Below are 25,831 nucleotides of genomic sequence, written 5' to 3' on the forward strand. Positions count from 1 at the left end.
CAGGGTGGTTGCAGCCGGTTAACCCACTCGCAAGGCCAGGGGCCAGCCCCTCCAGCGCCACCCCGTTTTGGACTTGACCGGGAACAGCCCACGGACGCCATGGAACCGAGGCCGGGAACAGTGCAACGGCTGCAACGGCTGCCCCGGCACTTCCACACCGACTATTAAAGGCACATGTATATGATAGAGGACATGAATGGTTAGATCTTGAAAAGGTCACAAGATTGCTTTCCATGGGTAGAGCTTGTTGTGTGGCCACGATATGTTCTGAGATTTAGCTTTTTATGTTGGGGCATTCAAGGGGATGCAGATTGTGCTAGCAGTCGGAGTTCTAACTAAGAGTTTATTTACTATAACAGATGTGAATGGAAATGGGTACATGTGTGTTTGGAAGGCTGGCATCCAGGAGGGTTGTTTGTGCATCTTTGCATGCATGACATTACCTAGGGTCTTAATGTTTTGGTTAGGTGTTTTTGGGACTTTGCTTTCTTAGGTAATTTTGTATTTTTGTTGAAAAGGTTGACATTTGCTATTAAATGTGAGGACAGTTGCAGCCTGCTAGAACCTTGTTAACATATACTGATCAATAAGGTTGAGGGGGTCTGAGGCAGACTTAAAGAAGGCATCACAATAATCAGAAGAAGAGTTGGAACACACCACTATTCAGTCACCAGCACCGTACCTAGTAAGAACTGTCCAATGACAGGATGACAATGCTGGGAGGATAGCTCAGGGCAACAGGTTTATCTTGTAAGGAAGACAACGCAGAACAACACAGGTTCGAAAGCCGGTCCGCGCTTAGAGTCTGGTCTCCAGTTTTATGGACGTTATAAAAGATTAATTAATGAGGAATAGGAAATCAGATTTTGGTTTTCCCCAATTTGTGTAGCATTTCACACACTTTTGCCAGGTTTGCTGTCCTGGCTGCCCAGATATCAATTTATCAAAATGCCAGGCTTAGCGTAATAGACATCACATGACCTTTGACACTGCCGGGAGCATAAGTAAATTCACATGACATTTGACGCTGATGACATCATAGGAGTCGACATTTTTCATGCAAAAAAACCTGTAATTAAGTGCAAGATAAAAAATAAACCAACAGTTACTAAAGCATACAGGCTATTTTATTTTAGCTACCATTCACAAATAGTTTTTCATTAAGAATAATCAGTGCTGCAGTTAAAAAGAAAAGTGGAGAGTCCAGGCAGGCTTGCAAATCTTACAAGATTCTTGGAGAGTGTTAAATGTAATCAAAAGATAACTCCAGGCACTGCCGCACAACAATAAAAATGAATTATTTTTTTCAAAATATGATCAACAATTATTGTCCAATACATTCATTATATAGACTCAGTACAATAAAAAGGTTACAAAAATAGAAGTCAAAACTTGTATTGCCTTTTGATTACCTTTTTTGCCTTTTGTATTACCTAGATATTTGGTTCTTCATCACAGCAATTAACACAAGCTAATCAAACAATACAATCACAATAGGTAAGAAATAAAATAAATAAAGATCATGAAAAAATATCAATTGATAAAATCTTCTTCTTCAGATCTTGTTATTTGGAAGACGTCTGTGCAAGCGACTTTATGAACGTGATGGCCATTAAACAACTGGATGTTTTGGGTAAGCATTCACCACAAACACACATATCAGATCATAGCTTTTAAAAGTGATTACAATATTATATTTTTTTTTAATGTTTTATTTGTATGTGGTTTATTTAAACCCTTACAAAAGACATATATAACATTAATACACAATACTTGTATGGACAAACAATTAAGTTAAAACAACAGATCTTGTTATGACAAAGAAATAAAACCAAATAGTGAAATCATCCTATTTTATATTAACTGCAGTAAAAAGAGGACAAAAAGAAAGAAACATTTTACTTAATTGGTAAGATTTCATCCGAAATACATAATAAAACATCATGCAGCTATAAAGTGCCTGTGCATATTTGTCAGGTGCTAATTTATGCCCAAAATAGTTTGAATATATAATATGGAAGCAACGATTAGAGATTTATGTCTGCCATTTAAATTTCTTTCCCAAAAACATTTGGACTGAAGAGTGTCTGCGTCATGAACAAATTTGATAAAATAGAGAATTTGTTTCTGTGTTAGGTAAATACACTCCACGAATAGGTGTTTAAGGCATTCTAAGATCCCTGTTTTTGTTTACAAAACCAACAATCCTTAGTCATTAAGGAAGATTTATTTCTAGACCCTAATAATTCCCTAGACGGTAAAAGACCGTTTTTTAAAGAGTAGTTAAGAGTAGGCTGGGCATATGCTATGCATAAATTAAAGAAGGTCAGAGCCAAGACACAACCTTGCCGTAGGCCACAGTGTGTTTGGAGAGAAGCAGTCAAGCCCTGTTCCTGTCGAGTCTAATTTGAACTTGAGTTCCTAGACGATGATATAACATGGTGACTGGAACAGCAGGCCTTACGTTCAACTTCGTAATGTTTCATCCAGGTGTTTAATTCACCCAATATAATTGAGGCAAATATTTATCTGGAGACGTACAATAGAGCTACGGGTCTGTAATCATAGGGATTTAGCCTATCTCCCTTCTTGTGAATGGGAACAATATTAGATGTCTGCCATTAGGACGGAAAGTATTTCCTCTTGATGATTTTTTCAAAGAGTTGGGGTAATACCTTGGCCAACATCTCCGGATCACCCTTTAAAGTGGCCTTAGAACCCATGCAGACCCGGGGCTCTTCTAGCTTTAGTAATTAAACTAATGTCCTCCTAGTCCAAAAAGATGGGCCAATTTTGGTTATCTGAAAAAGAATTGGGAGAGGACATTTACCTGAATTGGAGTATATTTCTGTGTAATATTTCGTCCATTCTGATTCAGATATTGGGTTCACAGTATTTCTCAATGAGCTTTGATCTATAGCATGTATCATTTCCCAGAAACAATCTTGATAGGAAATAAGTATCTGTAAAATGTGTTCCGTTGGAATAAAGTTGATTTGTAAAACTTAATCCAGTTTGTGTACCCTTGTTTACATTTTCTGGTATTTTCGAACTATTTTGTTACTAAACTCAATTTTGGTTTTGGCGCTTTGGTGACATAAGACATCAATGCTATTTTTCACTTAAACTCCTGTCAAACTTTAGTCACGGAGTGATCTCGTTTCTAGCCCAAGCAGCAGCCATTTGAAGGCTGGCGCTGCTGCCGGCATCTTCGGTGCGCATAACGTTCATGAGTCTGGTTCGATGAGGCTTCTTTAAGTTTAGTGAAATGTACTATTTGGAGTATTATCGGGAGAGCAGTGCCTGATTCCAAGTAAACGCTGTTTATAAACACGTCCTTTGGTGCATAGCAAGATGATCCAATTAAAGCCCAGTGATTGCACATCCAAGAATGATGTCACATAAGGAGCCGAACAGTGAGTGAAAGTGGAATCGGAATCTGCCAGTACGCCGAGCCCCCTCATTTGGCATAGCTCTCGCACCTGTGCCGCAGAAACCTCAAATTGGGCCCAGGTGGGGCAGTGTAAACTAAGTGAATAAAGGGCGTAGCTCATAGCATATGTATGGTCTTTAGGATCAAAAGTGGTTTGGTTGCAGTAAGGGAAAGAGGGGAGTTGCAACAATGGCTGCAGTGGCTGGGAAGAAGAAACCAAAACCGGTAGGGCACAAGAATATGCTTAAGAGCAAAGGTGAGAGACGCGTGACCTATTCTGTGTACATTTATAAAGTGCTGAAGCAGGTGATCCAATTGTAACCAGAGCGCGCCTTGGCTTGATAATTTGGGGAACTTAATTTCAGCTCTAGGAATTTTTTGCCTTGGCAAGGGTGAAGCCGACTCTTCCAGGTGCTCGTAAACGGAGCGGGTTACAATGTTAAATCCTAATTGATTGGGGCTGTTTCTGGCCCGAGGGATATGGTGTGTTTTGATTGCATATCTTCTCTTATCCATTCTCCTGTTAGATTTGTCGCGTTTCCCAGCTGTCTTTTGCTTGGGTGTGTTTAAGCTGTTCTTGTACTTGTGTGTCTCTCTGTAGATTTAGGTTGTTTGGTGTGCCTGGCTCTATAGGGGGATCATTGCAGGGTTTTGAGGGTGCGGTTGATCTTGTGTTCAACTTTGGTGTTGTGGGTGACTGCAAGGGAAAGATAGTGTGAGGGCTTTCAGCACTCCACGCCCACCTCAAATACCCAATTAAATATGCTATTCCTTATGCTATTCCTGTGAGGCGGCACTAGGCTTGGCCAGATATTGCAGTGACAGATTGCTCAGTGATTTTAGCAGGATAATGACTTGAGCGATTAAACAAGTACCTCAAAATGGTTTACTGTGGGGCGTAGGCAAGGTACCAATAAAATAAATGATGCAATCATTAATGTGCTCAGTGACACACTGAAAGTGAAATATGCAAATGTATTTCAGTTGGCCAAAGTGCAAGGATCAAACTAATATTTGCCTTTCGGAAAATTAATCCTCAAATCACGGGTGTTCCTATAATGTTGCTGGTAATGTGTAAATGTGCGCTTTCTTTTGTCTAATTACTCAAATGTAGACTCAATGTTTTTCATGCTTCATGTACACGCTTTCATGTGGGGAAGTGTTGGGCCAGGGAGCCAGCCAACCTTAGTTCGAGTGCTGGCTTCTGCAGTGTTCAATTACGTACTAAACCAATAATTAGGACGGGTGCACATAAACAAAGATTTGGGGGGGGGGGTTAACCCTTCACATTTTGGCAGACGGGCTAACATCATATTGTGCGGGAGGGGCAAACCTACTTGTCTCGGGGAATTTAACTTCTTTGCACATTCGGAGAGTTTCCTTGTGCAGCTTTAATGTTACAAGCTATTAACTCTCCACACAGTCGTATGGTGAAGCTGCCCCCCCATCCCTCGGGCTGCTATGCTGTTTGGTGGTTGCCATGGTTGTGTCAATTTCTTCTGGACTGTTGGTACGCTCTAGCACTGTTTTCAATGTGTTGGTGAGCTTCGCTCTGGCATTGTTTTCAAAGTGTTGGTGAGCTTCTGTGATGTGTAGGTGTGTTCCACTTCTTCATTGATGGCCGTGGCACCAGCTACCTTTGATTTCATGCAGACAAACAGGGATGGGAGGCGTGCAGCCTGCATCTCACGGCCAATAAAACACTGCCTCCCGATCTCCTTCCCTTGAATCCAGAAGGGGGTGAGGGATGAAATTTGGCAGAAGCGGTTTCCTTGTTTTCTGATTTTTTGGAGGACTGCTGTTAGGCAGAAACCTGTGCAGTTCCCTTAGGGACCACTGCAAAAGATTTAAGACTACACACCCAGATTTACCTGGTAGCTGTGGCTGAGCAGTCAGACTTCCCTCAAGAAGAGTTAGGCAGTATGCAAAGTATACTCAATAGGCACTCAGATACAATAATACAAGCAAACACTGACCAGAGCTTTGGTATCAAAGTATATAATTATGTATTTATAAACACACAGTTGAAACACTCCAGCACTCTTATTGTAAAATATTCTAAACACAGTTACTATTATGATATATACACCCCTTTTTCCCTTATTAGAAAATCACAGTAAGACACCACTTATTTTCATATAGAGGTGAGCGCTTACCTAGATTGCACTCTACTAAAGTCGTGAAAAAGGGAGGGAAAAAGACAGAATATGCAGGATTACACCACTCTACGATTCAGGAACACTATTAGCAAGGCAGAGAGCAAAAAGTCACTGGTGAGCCAAAGTCCAAAGTCTGGGCCCACTATTAGAGAGAGCAGAGCACAAATGCGCCCAAGATCACACAGTTACACTAGGCTTAGAAAGTCTTGCAGAGGGTTCAGAAAAGAGTTTAGAGAGGCTTAGAAAAGTTTAGCCAGGGTGTCCCAGGCTAACCCAGGTTCGAAAGCCGGGGGCTAAATCTACCCCGTACAGTCGGTTGCAAGGGAAGCCGGGGAGGACACGGTACCTTAAGTGGGAAGGATCCTCCGGCGGTGGCAGTTGTTCCTGGTAATGGTTGCAAGTTGCGGCGTCGTCCAGGGGAAGAGAAGATCTCGACGTGGAGGAAAGATGCAGGTCGTTGCACTACCAGGGCAGAAACCAGCCGCAGAGTTTTCCGGTAAAAGGTGGTACCTTTATCTCGCGCTTGTGGTAAAACGTGGTATCCCGGTTGCCGGGATGCTTAGCACGGGCAAGGCGGCCACGAAATACGTTGGGAAAGCGAAAAGACGGTGAAACTGGTTATCCCCACCAGTCAAAGGAAGAAGACTCTCCGGCGGGAGATCTCCTCTGTCGTTGGGAAAAGTGGTGAGACGGTCCAGCAGGGCTCCACCAGTCGTGGTGTCATGGCAGGTCGGCTCAGCTTCTCCCTCGTCGGATTCTTAGGTCCTGTGTTGCGACTTCTGAAGTTCCAGTCCCCAAAGCCCTGCTTTTATGCAGCAAACCCCCATTCACTCAGCCTAGCTGTCATTCAAACATGCTAAGTGGACGGAGTGCGACTTGAGTTGCCTAGACAACTCAGTCCAGGGTGCCTAAATTCCCCTCCACCCCTCCTAAGTACCCCAGACTTAGTGGCACCACTTTGGAGGGCTTCTGTGGAGAAGCCTGCCAAAAAGTGGAACAAAGGGCTCGACTTGGGTTGGAGTCACAGAAGAGAACACAAACGCCATTTTAGAATCAAGTTTTGGCAAAAAATACCAACCGGAGAATTAATATTAATTAAATAAACCTGCGGTATGTTCGAGGCTACCTTAAATAATTAAATAAAGATAGTAGCCTAAAACAATGGGAAATCCCATAGGAAAATATTCGCGGTTGAATATAAAAAGTAGTATCCACTGCCACCAGCCAAAACTCGATCAGGGGGGGACGGAGACGTGCCCCCTCGACTAACAGACCCTGGGGCAATCGAATTGCCCCAGCCAGTACGTCCACAATATGAGGGTTTGTACTGGTTCTGTTCAGAATTTAAGACTAGTAAAGTCAATGGTGACTTTACATGCCCTGGGAGACAGTAGTCCCAGGGTATGGAGTCTATACTGGGGGGTCACTATGACACCCCTGTGTTACTGCACGGAGGGTGCTGTGTAACACACATCACAAAAACACATGAACCCTATGGAGTAAAAGACCCCATAGCCCATTAAACACATCTAGATTCAAAGAAACACACTCAAATCATGTCGAAGAGTGAGGGTAACAGAGTCTCACTCTTGGCAGGAGAAAAAAATAAACCCCAAAAATCCAGCAAAGCTGCTGGGGGACTCACTAGGTTAGGAAATTCAGCCTAAACAGAGAATTCTCCCTAACAACTGCCATCCTTGGTTTGATGCTCTGTGTACAGATGATGGGTGAGGAGGGTGGCTTTAGTATCGCGTGATCGCTAACAGCGCAGTCCACTACTGTGAGGTCTAGACAATGATTACATCTTCACTAATAGATTTTTTTTGTAATCTATCATGGAGGCCGGATTGCCTCTCTTCCACGTATGTTTAGGTGGTATGTCTGTAGGTATATTTCCGCTCATTCTATGGATATCCCAAAGATTCATCAAAGCATTCCAGCTTTAGCCTCTAACCTCTAGACCTTATTGCTCATAGGTCACGTCTTGGATGTCTCATCTGCATAACTTTTCTTCCTGAAATTAAAACATTTAAAATCAACTAAACAATTACACATGATGGATTCTAAAATGGTCTCCATTTCTTCCCTTCCCCCCTCTCTGGTTACAGCTCATCATAGATATATTGTAAGGGTGCAGAGGTACGAGTCTGACAGAGTGGACCGTAAAGATTCCGTAAAGCATATGCCGCCTGCTGTGCTGCTTCATTAGGCCTGATTTCCCTGTACCATCTGGCCCGGGGTCTAAGAGGCAATTTAAATCTCCTCCCCACGCAAATCGCCCTTCCCGATATCCCCCCACCAACTGCATCAGCGATGGGAAGTACTTCTCATCGTCTATGTTGGGAGCATAAGAATTGATCACACAGAGATCTCTACCTTTCATTGTGCCAAGGAGAACCACCGTCCTCCCGACATCAGTCAGTACCTTAATCACCTGAATAGAAACCCCTGCCGCCACACAGATCATAACCCTGCTGGCATACTTTGAGTAGGATGCTCCCACCACCGTCCCTCCACACCACTTCTTCAGCAGTTCCAAATCCTTCCTTACCATGTGAGTTTCTTTTAACAGGGCCAGTTGCACCCCATGTCGCTTCAGGAATCCCCCTACTCGCTGACATTTCAATTTCGGACATTACAGGTCCCAATTTTCAAACCATCACCTCCCATGGAGGATGAAGTAATAAACTTCCCACGTCTCCCCTCCCCCAATAAAGCAGTGAGCAGTGAATGTTTATTCAGTCGATCCTCAAGTCATAAGAGGCACTGTATGAAGGCAGGGACCCACCTTGTCAAACACACAGCTGTTTTGGAGAGCTCCCGTTTGTTTTTTCCATCCTCCCCATGGCTTTTGTAACTTCTTTCTTTACTGGCAGTATCAGTTTAGTTGCTGCCATCGTGGTGACCCTTATATTAAGGACATTTCTAGCCTCAAATGTGCCTTGGTTTGCCCATCAAATAACCACTCAGTAGGGATTGCAAGTTGAGAGGCCCAGTAGTATTTGCGGACATCAGGAAGGCCGATTCCATCTTCCCATGTTAATCTGTATACAGTCTTTAGACCCACTCGTGGCATGCCCTCCGCCCAGATCACCTTTCTAGATAATGCCTCTTTTGTTTTTTACTTTATTTAACTTGCACAGGAGTACAGCATTGCAAATCATGCACATTCATTAGGTGGATAAAGAACAGAAATGGTAGAACAGAAAACATCTGCTGACATTGACATTCATGTACATGCTATTTTTCATGATTCAGTTACATCACCTTCTTCCTCCACACTTTGACGCGCCAAGTATTGTCGGAAACCACCCCAAATGTCTCTCGGGCGACTTGTCGGTGGCACCAAGCTGGCATACACTTCCTCTCTATCATTTGCCCAGATCATATCGCAGAGCCAGTTGTCATGTGTGGGGGCTTCCCTGCTTTTCCATCACATTAAAATAGCTTGTTTTGCCAATACAAGACCAAGATTAACCAATTTGCGCTTCAATGGGTTCAGCCTATTCACATGTGGAAGGTTCCCATGTCATGCGCTGCTCCACTATCTCCTCCAATGCATGGCACACCTTATTCCAGTATTCCAATAATGCCCACAACATATGTTTTATATCGGCATCCAGCATTTCGCATCTGGGACACTTCCCCTCCAAGGTGGGATACAGCCTCTAGAGGCGGGCTGGATTAAGAAGTGTTCTATTTACGACCTTGAAGTGTATCAGCCTGTGCCTGGAGTTTAATGATATCTGCCTTGTTAATCTACATATTTGCAGCCAATGTGTGTTCGTGAAAGTAACATCCAAATCCCTCTCCCAGTCACCCCTAATGTTCATTGTTTGCACCCTCCAAGACGAATGTGCAAGTTTATAGAACGCGGCGGCTGATTTATTCTACACATCTAAGGTCATTACATAATTAAGACACAGGTGTGATGCCGGTTCCTGTGGGTATTCAGATCACACTGAGGCCACTGCTGAGCGAACCTGGCAAAACTGGAGTTTTTGAAGCGGTGTGTTCCTATCATGCACCTTAATCATGTCCCATGACACAAATGATGTCCCCAAAATTATGTCTTGGCTGAAGTCGAATGCTCTCTAAACACACTGAGCCCTAGATCTGCTTCTCCCTTCTGCTATTTGTACATACTGTACTCACATGTGTTAACTGTATATATGTATATATTCCCTGCTTTTATTATTATTGTGTATAGATTTTTATTGTCTGCAACTAAGCTTCGCAAATTCCTGTAACTGCTGCGCCTTGTGCTGATAACCCTCCTAGCTCATATGGTAGTGTGAGGTGCCTCTAGCTAACCCTTATCTGTCCCTTCCATACAATAATTAAGGGATTTAACAAAAGCAGGTGATTGGGCAATCTCGACACCTAGATATTTCATATGTAAATGCGCCCATCTCAGTCCGAACATGTTCCTTGATTATAAAGTGATATCCGTTAGTGGGAGGACGTCAGACTTGTTACTATTCAGACGCAGGCTAGAATATTTCCCAAACTGGTGAACCGCGACTAGTATCCTCTGCAGGTATTTTCCGGGGTCTCTTATATACATCATTATATCATCTTGTATAATGTTATGAGTTCCACTTGCCCAGCGATGTTAATGCCGGCACAAGCTTGCCAAGCCTGCATGAGGTCTGCCAGGAGTTTTATCACTAATGCAAACAGCAGGGAAGACAACGGGCATCGCTGCCTGGTGCCTCCTGCCAATGCCAATATCGGTGAGAGCACCCCACCACACAAACCCTAGCATAAGGGTACGTGTATAAAATCTTCACTCACTTCACAAAATTCGACCCAAACCCATAATTATGTAGAACCCTAAACAGGAATGGCCAATACACTGTGTCGACTGCTTTATGCAAGTCTAAAGACACAGGAACCCCCTCAACATCATGTGGCATCCATGCCATTACATTGTACATCCGGCGAATATTGGATGCCGTTGATCTCCCTAATATGAACCCCGCCTGGTCCTCATGTACTTTGTAGGGAATTAGCAGATTAAGCCTAGATGCCAACATTTTCGCAAACACTTTTGCTTCAGTGTTTATTAGGGATAGTGGGCGGTACGATCCGCAATCATCTGGGGGCTTACCCGGTTTTAGTAGCTGAATAATAACCGCTTAACGCAGCGATTCAGGCAGGGTTCTGAGTTCCATTGCATCTGACCACACCGATAGTAGTCAGAGAGATAACACATCTATGAATTCTTTGTAAAATTCTCCCTCGAGTCCTTCCCGCCTGGAAGATCTCTAATCGCTTCCTTAATTTCGCTCAACTTTATCATTTCTTCCAGCACATTAAGCGCTTCTGCCGACAAAACTGTTGAGGGGATTTTTGCTAAATATTAGTCTATTTCTGCAGTTGTAGCCGCACTTTGGGGGGAATATAAGGGCCCATAGAAGTCATAAAATACCTCGCTCACCTCGTCCACTTTGTTGGCCACCGTACCATCTGCCCTTATTATGCTTGGGATATTGCTGCTGCCCCTCTCACTGCTAACTGTCTGCGCCAGCAATTTCCCAGGTCTCTCCTGTTCCCTGTAGCGGCGCGCTGCTGCTGGCCTATAAAAATATTGCAACTCCCTATCTGCTGTGTCCCGGTATTTATCTAGATGTGCCTTAATATCTTTGCTGATCCGTGAAGGCAGATCCCTGGTGCTTTCTGTTTGTAACTGCGCCAAAGCCTCCTCACATCACTTTAATTATCTTCTAATGTTGCGCAATACCCCAAATTCAGTTGACATTGCAATGCCCCTAATGTTTACTTTAAACGCTTGCCAGAGAATAGCATGTGTGCTCACCCACCCTTCGTTATTTTCAAAATAACTGTATGTGTTGTGCCATATTTGCTCGGAAGACTGGGCGCCCCAGGGATGTAGCTTTGAAGTGCCACTGTGGCCACGGAACCATGCCTCCTGGAATACTTAGCGAAAGCAGCACCGGGAAGTGGTTAGATAAAGTTCTAGGCAATATGTGGCACTCGGCCACCGAGTTCAATAGCCAGCCATAAGCTGATGCGGGAGTGCATATCGTGATCCGATGAATAGTAAGGGAAAGCACGCTTTGTGTCAAGTGTGCGTCACACATCACTCAACCCCAAATCTTCAATGTGTGTGTGTATAGTGCATGCCGCATTTGTTAAGGACCTGGGTACACCACAAATAACCGACACGGTGGGATACCTCGCATATCTTTGGAATAGGGTGTCATAGAACTCAAGAGTCATCCACATTAGGACCATAGACCTTTATCAAGAAAACTTCTGCACTCCCCAATTTCCCATGGACAAACACAAACCTGCCACGCTCATCTCGTTTGGTTGCAAAATGAGTAAATGGCAGTGACCGGTGTACTAAAATCATGATGCCCGCGCCCTTGTAAGACGTATAATAACGTTTATCTCCCCACCCAGGGGCTACCTTGCATGCCTGGTGCTCTAGCAGGTGCGTTTCTTGCAAAAACAGAAGCTTGGCCCCCAGCCTTTTAACATATGACATTACCTTGCGCACCTTCAACGCGACACCCAAGCCCTGTACATTCCCTTGTATACATCCGACTGCTCCACCCTGCTCCACACCCCCTCACATCCAGTCCGTAATATAAAATTACACAGGGTAAGCATAGTGTAACAGTTTCAACCGAACACCCTCTCAGCCCCACCTCCGCCACCCTAATAGTGCCCCAAACTTCGACTATGCTTATGCCTTCCGCCGTGGTGAGTGGAGATCCATGCTTCAATAATATGTTGCCTTTACACATAACTTAAAGAATCAAAACAAGCATTGCCCTTAGCACATCCAAATTGCATAGTCACAGGTGAGATACTCAGATACTTTCATGTATTATTTTGCCCCTGGGTCTGCCCTGTCGGAAGTAGAATATTGGCCTCTACAAATGATGCGGCTTCCTCAGGAAATGTAAAGATGTAGGTGTTGTTGAATTGTAGATGCAGGCGGGTGGGGTAGAACATAGCATAGAGTATTCCCCATTCCCTGAGTAGTTTTTTAATACCAACAAATGTGCGTATTTCCTGTTGTACCGCCAATGTATAGTCAGGGAAAATGCAGCCCAGGCTAGAACCCATCCTCAATTCCTGTTTCTCTCACGCAGCCTTCAGAGCTAGATCTCTGTCCCAGCAGTTCATTAGGCACCTAATTATTGGTCTGTGGTACCCCCCGGCCTTGGCTTCGCCATCAGCGCAAGTTCCCCCACAAACATCTGAGACCAGCCAGGATCCCCCAGCAATTCCTTCAGCAGCTCTTCAATCGCAGGCTCCATTGGCCCTTTCAAGGCGTCCTCTGGTACACCTATAGAGCGAACATTATTCTGCCTCAATCTCGCCTCTAAATCCTCACATTTCGTCTTGATGCTGCCCAAGTCCTTAGCCAGGGTCGTCACCGTCCCCTGTAACGCTCTTATGGCTAATCCGTGTTTCAGTTTCTGTAATTCGTTGCAAAGCTTTTTCCAGCTGAGCACGGATTGTAGTAATATTACCAGTGATGCCGTCCAGTTTATCGTTGATGGAAGCAAATCCTTGCTGCATAATGGCCAGGACACCTTGGAGGTCGACAGGCGGCGGTGATCCCTCTGCATGCACTTGGTTCCCTGTCCCTTCGCACACTGTTTCCACATGCTTTGGGGTGGCTTTTGCGTATTTATCCATGGTACCACTTTTCTTGGGACCAGCCCCTTTAGGCATAGTGCTGCACCCTCTGGTCCCCACTCCCAACTTGCAGCATGATAGATACTAAGCCTCAGAAGCAGCAGAACATGCAATGTACCCAGCCTGAGGAAATACTAACTGGGCAGGGAGGCATCAATGCAACAATTTTGCTGTGTCCCCACCCAGCGGCAGCCAACCATGCCCAGGGTGCTTGTTTAACAGACCTTTCGAGAGTTGCCAATTCAACCTGCGCCCACAGCTGTGTTCAAATGTATCCTGGGGCCACTAGTGCACGTAGCCCCTCAATCCACTCACTGTGGTTCCCCAGGCAAAGACACAGTGGTGGTAAAGAAAGGGGGGAGCAGGAGAAAGACAGGTGGGATATTAACTGTGCAGTGGGGCAGCAGCGCATCAATTCTCCAGTGCCGCCCCAGTCAATAACCAATTCTGTTCAGAGTACTTGTTTGGCATTCCTTTCAAAAATTGCTCAATCAATCTGACCCCACTGCAGTGTTCAAGTGTGTCCTGGGGCCATTAGCACACGCAGTCCAATAATCGACTCCCCATGGCACTCCAGGCAAGGGCACAGCCATAATGAAGAGAAAAGAAAATGGAAACGAAAGAGGGTGGTGGGGGGGGAGCAGGAGATTAACAGGTCCAACAGGCCCCTGTTGCGTGTAATCAATTGAGGCTTCCACTTAACTTAGTCGCTGGAGTCAGCGTAGCGCGATTGTGAAGCCAGTAGATGTTGTGGTGGCTCTCATGGAGATGATTAAGGAGCAGTTTGTACTGCAAAAATGACTCCCCCGCTCCAAGGCCAGCATCCACCACCCGCAGGCCTCGGATGGAGGTCGTAGCTCAAAAGGCTATGCGCCACACACGTGCGGCACAGTGCAGCTCCAGAAGTCCTCGCTCGGGTCATCCCTCTGCTCGATCGGCACCCACTTCGGTCCGGGGAACCCCATGCGCCGCGAGACTACACAGCTCACTGCAGTGCAGGGGCAGCCCCCGGGGTGAACCGAGCGGTCTCCCTCTCCTCACCACCTACACTCTCGCCGGCCGGAAGATCTCCACCAGGGAACACCGACACAGTTACCAGCTTCTTTCCCCTCCTAAACCAGGCAAGGCCTCTGGCTGCACAGTGACTACGCCACAATCAGCCCGCGTTGTCTGGGCCCGCCCTATTTCACAGCTCTGTATCCCGACCAGAGCTGCCGTTCACAATATCCGATCAGGGCTAGATATGCCCTCACCATTCATGCAGCCTCTCGCCAGTTTTCATGTCAAGCACGCCATGCCATAAATTTGCAGGGAATCTTGCCTCTTCCACTGAGCTCACACAATGGCTACCATCTTAGCAATCACGCAACAGCGCCCGCCGATAATGCTTCTATCTGATCAAAGGTTGATGGTGGTGTGTTTTGGAGGACATATCTTGAAAAGGTTAGCATGACCCATCAACAAGATTAGCAATGTTGACCAACGGGCAACATCTCCTTTAAGTTTGTTCAGGATCAAATGTAGGTTCCTAGCTATGAATTCCTTTTCTTGCTGTCATATGTTAATCCCTAGTTATTTACAATACTTATGGTCACAATCTTGAGTCAGTCGCCATGAAAGTGCAACCTGGGGCACAACTCCAGAATCAATCACTCCTGCAAATGGGAGAGTTTTCAAGTCAACACTACCACTTACTAGTTTAAGATTGGTACAGAAATATTTGATTTTGGCAGGAGCTTTGAGCTAGAAACCATATACACCTTTACCCTCAGACTATGGCAGAGGAGAATCAACATAACATACCTTCTGCTGACTAGCAGTAAAATCCCTCAGACTGCCTGAGTTGATAGGTTGCAAACAATGTCTTTTTAAAGTCCTACCCAAAAAAGCAAACTACGCATCTTACAAATATGAATGGAGTGGGTATGCCACAGGCACCAAAGATATGGCGATCCCCTTATGGGAGATATGTCCTTCACTTAAAACCTTCCTTAGAATCTGTGTGCTGAGATATAGAGATGAAGACATTCATATCAGTGAGAAAGCCATCATGCAAGAGATAAATAAAACTCCTGACTAAGGTCAATGCACCAAGACATTTAATAAAAGATGTCAGCGTCAGTCAAGAGTGACTGCTTAATCAAAGATGTTGTAAAACTGGGTTTAAAAAGGGCAGGATTGTCTTTCAAAGGCATAGTTTTGTGATCAGCAAACGAGACCTTAGTAATATTGATAACAGAAGGGTAATGCTGACGAGCTTGTGGGATTTGCAATGATCTTTCCAGGATTTAAAGTGACCAGGAGGTTTTAAAATGTTGAAAACTCTGTTGAAGGGTCAACACCACATTTCTAAAGTTGGATTTAGAAAGGGTAGGGAATTTTTTGAAGGGCGAGGTTCGGTTTCCGCATAAGTTCTTGGTTGATAACTATTGTCTATGTGCAGAGAAGGCAGGGACATAACGGCTACAGACAATGAATTTTTTATCTGCTTTCAACAGTTTTTGTGTTTCTGTCATGTTTTGATGGGTACGCGAGGAATTGCTGGCATATACAAAAGCAGCGAATAAAAAAGAAAATTCTAACCTTAACATAGTGCAATTCTGTATTTAGCAGAGACTTGGTAGCAGCATTAACTCTGTAATTTTCTTTGTTCATCAAAGCCTGAAAAATAAGAACAATGTATTATTAGTGAGCAGAATTTTTATGTTATAATTGGTGACAAAACCTTTAGACATATCTGCTTGTAAATTTCAGTGCCACCCTTTAAAAGCTGAAATGGATCAAATGGGGCATTCTATTCCATGGATGCTAAAATCAACAAATATTTGATTAAGAACGGTGGCTATCCATCATTGAAGTTGGCTGAGATGGAAAGGGATAATTACTGAAGACCTTCTACTCTGAGGGCAACAGTGGTTGTATCAATGAAACTGATCATAATGGTATTTTCTTATTGGTGCTCTTGCACGCTGCCCTAACATATGCCCATACACAACCGTCATCTGTGGCCCAGGAGATGTAACCAGAATAAAAATAAAAAAAAACAACATAAGTGAGCGTCAGAAATTGCAATTCAAGAGGATTATTATGATTGTATTTATTGAGCGCAGATCTCGCTTCGAGAAGCAACAGAGCGCTTTACAGAGGTATACAACAGTAGAGATGCATAATGGAGTGGTATTCCGAGGTAACTCCAGAACAGATATACAGCAGGGGGTGGGGGGGGGCACAGAGGAGGGGAACAGCTGTACCGGATGGCAGGGAGTAGAGGGGCGGGTGGCATCTAGTGAGCCAGGTAGCGTGGGAGGCCTAGGTGTTGAGGAGGAGAGATTCCTTGAAGAGGTGGGTCTTGAGAGTTCATTTCTGAATTGTAGGAGCGAGTATGATGCTGACGGAAGAGGATGAGGAGTACAATTGTCCTGGGTGACTGGAGGCACAAGAAAGATCTACCATCTAAAGCTCATTAAGCCATAGTACCAACGCATCTTTACATTAGTGGTAATTGGGGAAAGCACACTGAAAAAGCAAACATCAGAAACACTGATGTAAAAACACAGATCAACCCAAATTGTATCTAAATTTGGATCGTGAAATGGAACAACTTGCTTCACATGCAGAATTGTACTGTGCGAGACAAAGGGGGAAGTGGAGAAAATGGGAAAGAAGCATAAATGGAACAGAAAATAAATTAGATGTACCTTTCAAGATATCTATCGCAGACAAAAAAAAGATGTGCATCACTTATTTTGCTTTTACTATGACAATCCATTTAAAGGCTTTAACCTATCTCATAGAACAAGCCATCTTCCAACCCAGCCTGTGCTAGCTTTATGCACTCATAGCACTGGCTACACACCCAGCCCTCTCCATACATCACACCTGGTGCCACTCCCATTGTTCCTCCCATCTGTTACCTAGGCAGGAAAGCATCTTGATCGCCAAGTGAAGGTTTTAGAAAACAGCAAGGTAATCCATTTAATCAACGACTAAGGTGGGGGCCTGTTATCTAGCCCACACGTTCATCCTTTTGCCAGACTCATTTGTTCATCCACTTTTCTACTTTTTTCTCATGTTTTCATCCAACCCTCACCTGTCGGCCATGCACATTACTTTTTTGTACTATCCACCTTACCATTCCTTCCATGCTTACAATGAAAGGGCACCTTCCCACTGCTCAGCTTTCAGCCCTTTTCGCCTCATAGTTTACGGTCCTGCTCCCCATTTCAACCATGTGGACTAGCATTTTTCCTTTTGCCTTCGCCATGATGTGGGGAACACACAAAATGTAAAATACATTTTAAAACAGTTTAAGGTATGTGAAAGAATGCAGCCCCAGTTAATAAAATAAATAACTATCAGAGGGAAGGGTAAACAAATAAATGAAGGGGCGGGAATTGGAGGTTTCCTTAGCAGTTAATAAATAAAAGAAAAAAGGTGTTTTTTCCAACCCAATCATGACGTCATCCTGTGCCCTTAACCCTTTGTGTTTATTATTTTCCTTTTAACTTCCAGCAGACTTTGTTTAGGGGGTCCCTTGGTTCCCATTTGCTGGAGGTTATATTTGCCTATTAGGAATTGGACTGCGCATGTGCACCTAAACTGCAGAGTACAGACTTTATGGCTTGTCCGGGAGTACTGGGGCAAGGACGTTGAACTAAACCCAGTGGATCACGCCAATTCAGAACAGCGAACACAACAGACCCCTCATCAACACCGTCATCATGGGGATGGAGACCCAAGACCCTCGCCTGAAAAGGACGAGGCCAGAAGTGCAAGCGAGCAGCCATATTTACCCTTAATGATATTTTTTAAATTGTATTTATTTATATACAGGAGGAACAATGCTCTTTTGATCACAAAAGAACATACAATAGATTATAAATCAGATTTGACGGGAAGCAGTGAGCTTCTTACAATGGGGTGAGTTTGAGGGACATTCTGACCAGGATGTGGAGGAGAGTAACAGTCACTGGGGACAATACATAAGTGGACATATATAGATTAAAGACAACTAACATTGGCCATTTCTAAGTGCAGGTAGGCGGCTTAGTATGTGCTTGGGATGCGACCATGATGGGTGAAGTGCTAGAGTGGAGGCAGAGAAAGTAAGGGACAGAGGCGAGGGAGAAATGTTAGCTAGCAGGCAGAGGAGATGTAGGTTAACAGGGTAACTCATAGGAGGTAGGCTTTTAGTTTTAAACAAATCCGTGTGGACTGTTTCTCAGATGTCCGGAGGAAGAGAATTCCATGCAAGAGGAGCAAGAAGAGAGAAAGAGCGGAAGTGAGAGGAAGCACATGTAGAGCGAGGAGCAACAAAGTCACAAGGCTAATCGAAGAGGCAGAGCAGAGATTGCGAGAAGGCTTGTATAGTTGGATAGAGAAGGATAGATACAGTGGTGCCTTACCATGGATAGATTTATGAACCAGGAGAAGAATTTAAATCTGGCCCTATTTTGCACCGTCAGCCATCCAGCCTGGTGACAGTACGAAGAAGTAGGTGTGAAGTGAAGGAGTTCAAAAAGAGTCCTGCTAACGAAGTTAATGATCTTGCCGAGAGGACAGAAAGCATAGTTGGGGATGCCAAATAGGATGCTGGCACAGTAGCTCAGTTTAGAGAAGACAAGAGTGGTGTTGAAAGGAAGGAGGAGGTGCCTGATTTTCCTAATATTTAGGTGGTTGAGGCAAGCTGCTGTTCCACTTTTGGAGATGAAAGTAGAGAAGGTGTGAGAACGGTCATAGATGACGCTGAGGTTTCTAGCTGAAGAAGGGTTGGGGCAAATGTCAGTTGGGAACTGGATAGGCAGATATAGCTTTTGGCAGGAATGAAGAGCACCTCTGTTTTGGTAGAGTTTAACATCAGAGAGCGCAAAACCATCCAATATTTAATGGCAGTGAGAAATATGGAAATTTTGATAGAGAGATCAGAGAAGAGTGCATGAAAAGAGAAGAAGATTTGAGTGTCATCCGCGAAGAGTTGGTACAAGAACCCAAAGGAGGAGATTAGTGCTCCAAGAGCAGAGGTGTAGAGTGTAAAGAGGAGCAGACCCAAGGCAGAGCCTTGTGGAACACCAACAGTTAGAGGAGTGACTTGACAGGTGCTGTTGCTCCAGGAGACAGAATTGGTGAGGTGCAAGGTAGGATTCAATCCAGGCAAGCGCTCAATCGTGAATCCCAAGAAGAAAGAGTATTAAAGAGATCAGAATGATCGACAGTGTCAATGGCAGCAGACGGGTCAAGGAGCATTAAGATTGAGGATATGTTGTTGTGTTTAGCAGAGGCGATGAAGTTGGACACATTCATGAGAGCAGTTTCTGTGGAGTGACAGGTGCTGAAACCTGCTTGTAGGGGGTCTCAAAGGTTGTGGATGTCTAAGAAATTGGTAAGACGGTTGTAAACAATCCTTTCGAGCACTTTAGTGCAGAAGGAGAGACATAGGGCGAAAGTTAACCGGTAGGTTTGGGCCAGCCCCTTGCATTTTTAGGAGAGGGATGCCCGTGGATGTTTTGAAAACTGAAGGAAAGCAAGCGGGTCGAAGGACAGGTTGAAGAATTCAATGAGGTGAAAGGCCACTGAAAGGGGCAATAGGCGTGACAAGCTGAGGATCAAGAGGATCTGATGTGGCACACAAGGGGTTCGCCTTCATCAGTAGAGAAAGCACTTTTTCAGTATTAGTGTGACTAAAGAGGCAGAGTGTAAAACGTAGGAGGAGGGAGTGTAAGGAAAGTCAGGAGACAGTCTCTAATTTGGGAAATATTTGCAGTGAAGTATTCAGCTAGGTCATTAGCTGTGAGAGTGGAGTTGATAGCCATAGACTTCTGAGAAGTGAGTTTAGTATTGCCCTGCAGTCGGCGAGGATGTTTGGAGTGAGAGCCAATGAGGGATAGGTAGATTTCTCTTTTCGCTCTTTCAAGAGTGGACTTAAAAGAGTTCAGGGCAGAGAGGTAGAGTATCAGGTCCTCATGCGAGCGTGTATGCCTCCATTTGCACAGCAACCGACTCATGTCTGTGCAGAGAGAGCGTATGAATAGGGAGACCCATGGTTGAGGATGAGGAGACTTGGGGGTGAAAATAAGCAATGGGAAGTGAGCGGAGAATGAGTCGTATAGTAGGGATTGGAAGCTGGAGAAGGCAGTTTTGGTGGAAGAGGCATCAGGTGTGAATGAGGAGAGTGAGAACTGTAGGTCGGAGAGAAATAGGGGAATGGCAGACGGTTTACATTTCCTTTTAGTAATGGGTGAAGAAAGTGGCGAGGAAAGGTAAGAGGGTGGAAAGGAGATGGTGGTGGAAAGAATTGAGTGATCAGATATGATTGGTGTGACAATAGTATTAGTGGCTGAGAGAGAGGTGAAGATGAATAAGACAGGAGTTACCTCTAGTGTGGATAGGTAGGTTAAGGATAGAGTGGAGAGTGTGGTCCCTAGGTATCTCTTGCCACAAACACAAATGACGGACTAGTGTTTTCCAACAACGAGGGATATTGTTTTAGGCGGGAGGCAGGAATAACGTTCCAGAAGGTCTGATGAAGTGGCGCTTGAAGTTTTGGGGGCACGCACCGCAGGAGGTATATGAATAGAGGATCTGGACGGCTGGACAGATTAGTGCGCCTGGAATGGGTTAATGGCTAGGATGCTTTTCAGGTGTCTTGCAAGCAAACTAATAAAGCCTTCTGCCTAATACATTACCTGAAACGCAGGGCAATGCGTTTGGACTTTCATAGGTTTAACCTATAAACATTAACGTTAAGGTAAAAACACTCAGTACAATAGGTAACATTTTAATTTTTCAAAAGGTTGTCAATGCCATTGTTAAGGTACAAACACGGTCACTAAATTAAGTACTGAATTAAAAAGGTCATTCCATCACACTCCAAGTGGGACCTGTAATCATTACACCACTGCTTTACAACTATCAAATCTAATTCATTAGGTAGTGTACCTCTATGCTGTAGTTCAAGTGAGGTTTGTGAAGTAGTGTTGCAGTGAGAGTTATGGGTCCATTTGGAGTGTGATGGAGAGATTTTTTAGCGGGTGCTACTTCATTTGATGACAGTGTTTGCGCCTCAACACTGGCACTTCCAACCTTTGAAGAAGTTACATTTTGCTGTCTTTTGGACTGAATATTTGCCCCTGTGTGTAGATTTCACGTTTGCATGGGTAGTAACCTTAACTTTCTTTTTTTTTGGATAAATTTATTTTTCCACTGATCTATATTATGAATCAAAACAAGCTTTTCATCTTTGTGCTAACCTTAATTATAGTCATTTTGTGAACCTTGAGTCCCACATCTTGAACACGTTTCCATGAGCATGCCTTACCTGTGCATTAGACAACTGTTTTTGTACCAGCCAGTCGAAAGGTTTTCGCTTGAAACACGGAGAAATGCCACTGACCGAACTTGAGCTGGACTTCTTTGGCACACGTGACGCTTCTGGATCCTATGAAGGTCAAACAGAGGCCAACAAAACAGATTGGTTTATCATCATTACATTATGAAAACCAACTGTGCGATACAAATTGCTCTTCGTATCTAAAAGGGGTCATGGGGTCTGCAATGGGGCTGCAACAGGTTTGAATGGGTTTGCGGTTGGAGGAGAGATGATGGAGGTTGATGCTCCAAGGCCGACAAGGATGGTTTGGTGTTGTAGGTGAGTCGATGCTCCAGAGTACACATTGTAATGCCTAGCATTGTTATACCAGCAAAGCAATGAAGCCAGGATGTTTTGCATATTGTAGCTTGTTACTTTAAAAAAAACATTTTTTTTACACAAATAATCCCTGGTCCTACTCAGTCTGCCTGGCTCAAAGCACCCTTTGCAAATACATCAGTAATGTCTGAAATCTGGTGAAATGGAGTTTCTTTTCCTCAGGTTTGTGTTTATCTAGCTGTATTGTGTAGCAATCATTGTAATTGTTATTTTCCTTCAATGCTTTCCTTGGAGTCCTTTTTGCTTGCACAGCCGATCATTGCTTGGTTGCCTACTTGAGGTTGGTTTGGACTATTAATGCATAGGAGGACTAAGAAATAATCTCATTTTCTTAGAAAAGCCTCAAAGAAGAAATTCCTTCTCCACTCTGACATCCCATGACCAGAACCAACCAAAATAATAAGCAACCCTTAAGCGACAGGGTTAGATACACAGTTCAGCACCTTCTATACCCTAAACCTTTAGCTTCAGCCCTGTTCCCAAAACTGGACCTTGCATTGAAAATACACCCTTCCACTAGGTTCTGTAATGTTGAATATTTTCACAGCCAGCTTAATGTTCATTTATGCATTTTAAGCATTACTTGAATAAAAAGGTGCTCAGTTAATAATGTAACCTAATAAAATGCGGCCTAAGGAAATCCACTCCATAAAGTAACAGGAAATTGCTCTGTCGTGGTATGCCACGAATTGGGACAGAGTAAAAGATCCTTGATTGTATAATGTACAGCATGTTCCGTTTGTTTTCACGTATTCATTGTGTTGTGTGGACGAAGCGCATTCATCACAATGTGGCATTACAGTATTTGTAATCGGCGCATGACATACTGGTGACCTGCATTCATTGCACACCTGAGCTTAGAATGATCAGGCTGCACCTTACTTTCCAACAGAAATGTTCTTTTTACGCTCACACCCCAAAGTGTTGGAATCTTTCTGGCTAAAGGAGAAGTTGTTTGGGGCCAAACACAGTGTATAGCACAGAGCAGGACAGAAGCAAACCCACGCATGGGTGCTTTTACACGTGGAAGAAGAAAGGAGGTAGGGGTTACGTTAGAAAGCATTACAGTAAATGCAAGTGTGTTGGAGTGGGGGGGGGGGACGCAATACCCATCTAGAAGGGGGAGGGGAAAGAGGGAGCAAGGGAGCCGTGCATGAACTGTGAAGAGGAGGAGAACTGGGTATTGAAGAGAGCACCTTACCAGCCTGGGAGCCAGATGGGTGGGGAGCAGATAAAGCCCAGTACCAACCCAGAGGTGGAGGGGGGGTACATGAGGGAAATCCCAACACCTGCCCAGAGGTGGAGAGGGGGGAGAGGAGGCACACGATTAGACCTACCCAGAAAGATAGAGGGGTGGGCTAGAAAGCGGTAGTTTCCTTTGGGGTTTGTATGCCAAGAGAAGTGCGCCGACAAGAGTTTCGGGCTGCACACTTAAAAAGGATGTGGATGCCAATCATGGATTGACAGGTAAACAATTTGCGGTGCCAGGGGAGGGATTGCATATTCAGCTGCCCAATGATCCCTGGAAGCAAAAGTAGGAGCTGCTTGCCAGGGGCCAGCATCTCACCGGGGTAGCAGCATTATTCCTGGCCTGCCCGGCTACCAGAACACCGCTTCCTGTGCTAAGTAAGGGTGGTACAGGGAGGGCCGTGTACCCCTTGATCCATCCCTCGCTGCATCTACATTCACTCCAATCTGATCCCTACTCTAGGCAGAGGATCCCTCCTTTCACCCGACCATATACGCCTCCCTCTGTTGAACCCCACCACAGTCTCGCACATTGCCCCAACAGCGCACGTCCCGGGCAGGTAACAATAGCCCTGTGGATTGTCACTAAGCAAAGAATTACATTTTAGCAATGCGTTGGTATATATATTCAAACTACTGGAACGCATGCTAGTTTTGGAGAAATCCACAAAAACGTGATCATTTTATGCCGGTCCGATTGACTGTGGAGAGCGCTCGCTTTGACATCCGTGCAGAGCCTGCTGACGCAGGTTCGAATCCCGGCAGGGCCAAACTCAGCCTTTCATCCTGAGGTCGATAAATGAGCACCACACACCTTGGGTAATAAGCAGCGCTCAGATACCTGAGGGTTTGTAGCGCTATATAAATGCTAAATTATTATTATTAGTTGTTGTTGCGAAATATACATTATTTTCCAAATTAAGCACTGAGGTAATTCACATTCACAGGGCAGTTCTAACCCCGTTTAAAAAACGTTGTCCTCAATCAGCAAAGACAGCACGGAAAGGCAACAGACTCAATCTATCTTTGTGGATGTATCTATTGGCCTGGCATTCAAGTGGATCCCAATATTAAATCCAGTGCAGACAGAGCATGAGAAACCTTGGGAGGGCATGCCAGCTATTTACCACCATCAACCAGCTGCTTTGCACCCGCAAACTCTAAGTCCGTCGCCTCTGATGATGGTAGCATGCCACAAAGCATGGGCTGACAAAAATAAGCAAGCATTGCTAAGCGTTTGTAGTAAGTAGTTTATTGCATTTGACACGGAGGGTTGGAATGAGGAAGGACAGCAGAGAGAGAGGAAGAAATGACAGCATGGGAATTAATGAAGCGCAGCACCGGGCGTTGAGTGAAGCACTGTGTGGGGGAAGGGGGGAGGTGAGAAATAAATGGCAACACGACCATTGAACACCATTTGAAGGAAGGGGGGGAGTGATGGGGCAGAGTGGGCAGAGTGACAGCGCTAGAGAGGGAAGGGGCAACAGCGCAAGGGGTGGGGAGGAAGGACAGCGCAAGGGGTGGGGAGGAAGGACAGCGCAAGGGATGGGGAGAAAGGACAGCGCAAGGGATGGGGAGAAAGGACAGCGCAAGGGATGGGGAGAAAGCACAGCGCAAGGGGGAGGAGAGACTGCACAACGGGGGTGGGGAGGAGGGACAGCCCAAGGGGGAGGAGAGACTGCATAGGGGGGAGAGACAGCGCAAGGGGTGGGGAGGAAGGACAGCGCAAGGGGTGGGGAGAAAGGACAGCGCAAGGGGTGGGGAGAAAGGACAGCGCAAGGGGTGGGGAGAAAGGACAGCGCAAGGGGGAGGAGAGACTGCACAACGGGGGTGGGGAGGAGGGACAGCCCAAGGGGGAGGAGAGACTGCAGAGGGGGGAGGGACAGCGCAAGGGGTGGGGAGGAAGGACAGCGCAAGGGATGGGGAGAAAGGACAGCGCAAGGGATGGGGAGAAAGGACAGCGCAAGGGATGGGGAGAAAGCACAGCGCAAGGGATGGGGAGAAAGCACAGCGCAAGGGATGGGGAGAAAGCACAGCGCAAGGGGGAGGAGAGACTGCACAACGGGGGTGGGGAGGAGGGACAGCCCAAGGTGGAGGAGAGACTGCAGAGGGGGGAGGGACAGCGCAAGGGGTGGGGAGGAAGGACAGTGCAAGGGGTGGGGAGGAAGGACAGCGCAAGGGGTGGGGAGAAAGGACAGCGCAAGGGGTGGGGAGAAAGGACAGCGCAAGGGGGAGGAGAGACTGCACAACGGGGGCGGGGAGGAGGGACAGCCCAAGGGGGAGGAGAGACTGCAGAGGGGGGAGGGACAGCGCAAGGGGTGGGGAGGAAGGACAGCGCAAGGGGTGGGGAGGAAGGACAGCGCAAGGGATGGGGAGAAAGGACAGCGCAAGGGATGGGGAGAAAGCACAGCGCAAGGGATGGGGAGAAAGCACAGCGCAAGGGGGAGGAGAGACTGCACAACGGGGGTGGGGAGGAGGGACAGCCCAAGGGGGAGGAGAGACTGCAGAGGGGGGAGGGACAGCGCAAGGGGTGGGGAGGAAGGACAGCGCAAGGGGTGGGGAGGAAGGACAGCGCAAGGGGTGGGGAGGAAGGACAGCGCAAGG

At 45.5% G+C, this 25,831-nt stretch overlaps 1 protein-coding gene across 3 annotated transcripts in view; it reads right to left on the reverse strand.

Moving 5' to 3' along the window:
* LOC138453216 (protein FAM228B-like) overlaps positions 1-25,831 on the reverse strand; it is a 530,008-nt gene that overhangs the window by 354,472 nt on the left and 149,705 nt on the right. For all 3 annotated transcript variants that reach the window (XM_069605859.1, XM_069605858.1, XM_069605862.1), the window contains 2 exons: positions 21,590-21,709; positions 15,859-15,936 (listed from right to left, as the gene is read on the reverse strand). In XM_069605859.1, the coding sequence (XP_069461960.1) occupies positions 15,859-15,936; positions 21,590-21,709 (198 nt within the window). The remainder of the gene's footprint in view (positions 1-15,858; positions 15,937-21,589; positions 21,710-25,831) is intronic.

The sequence above is a fragment of the Ambystoma mexicanum genome, chromosome 4p (genome assembly GCF_040938575.1).
Source record: "Ambystoma mexicanum isolate Mex_15411 chromosome 4p, UKY_AmexF1_1, whole genome shotgun sequence".
In the NCBI taxonomy this organism is placed as follows: domain Eukaryota; kingdom Metazoa; phylum Chordata; class Amphibia; order Caudata; family Ambystomatidae; genus Ambystoma; species Ambystoma mexicanum.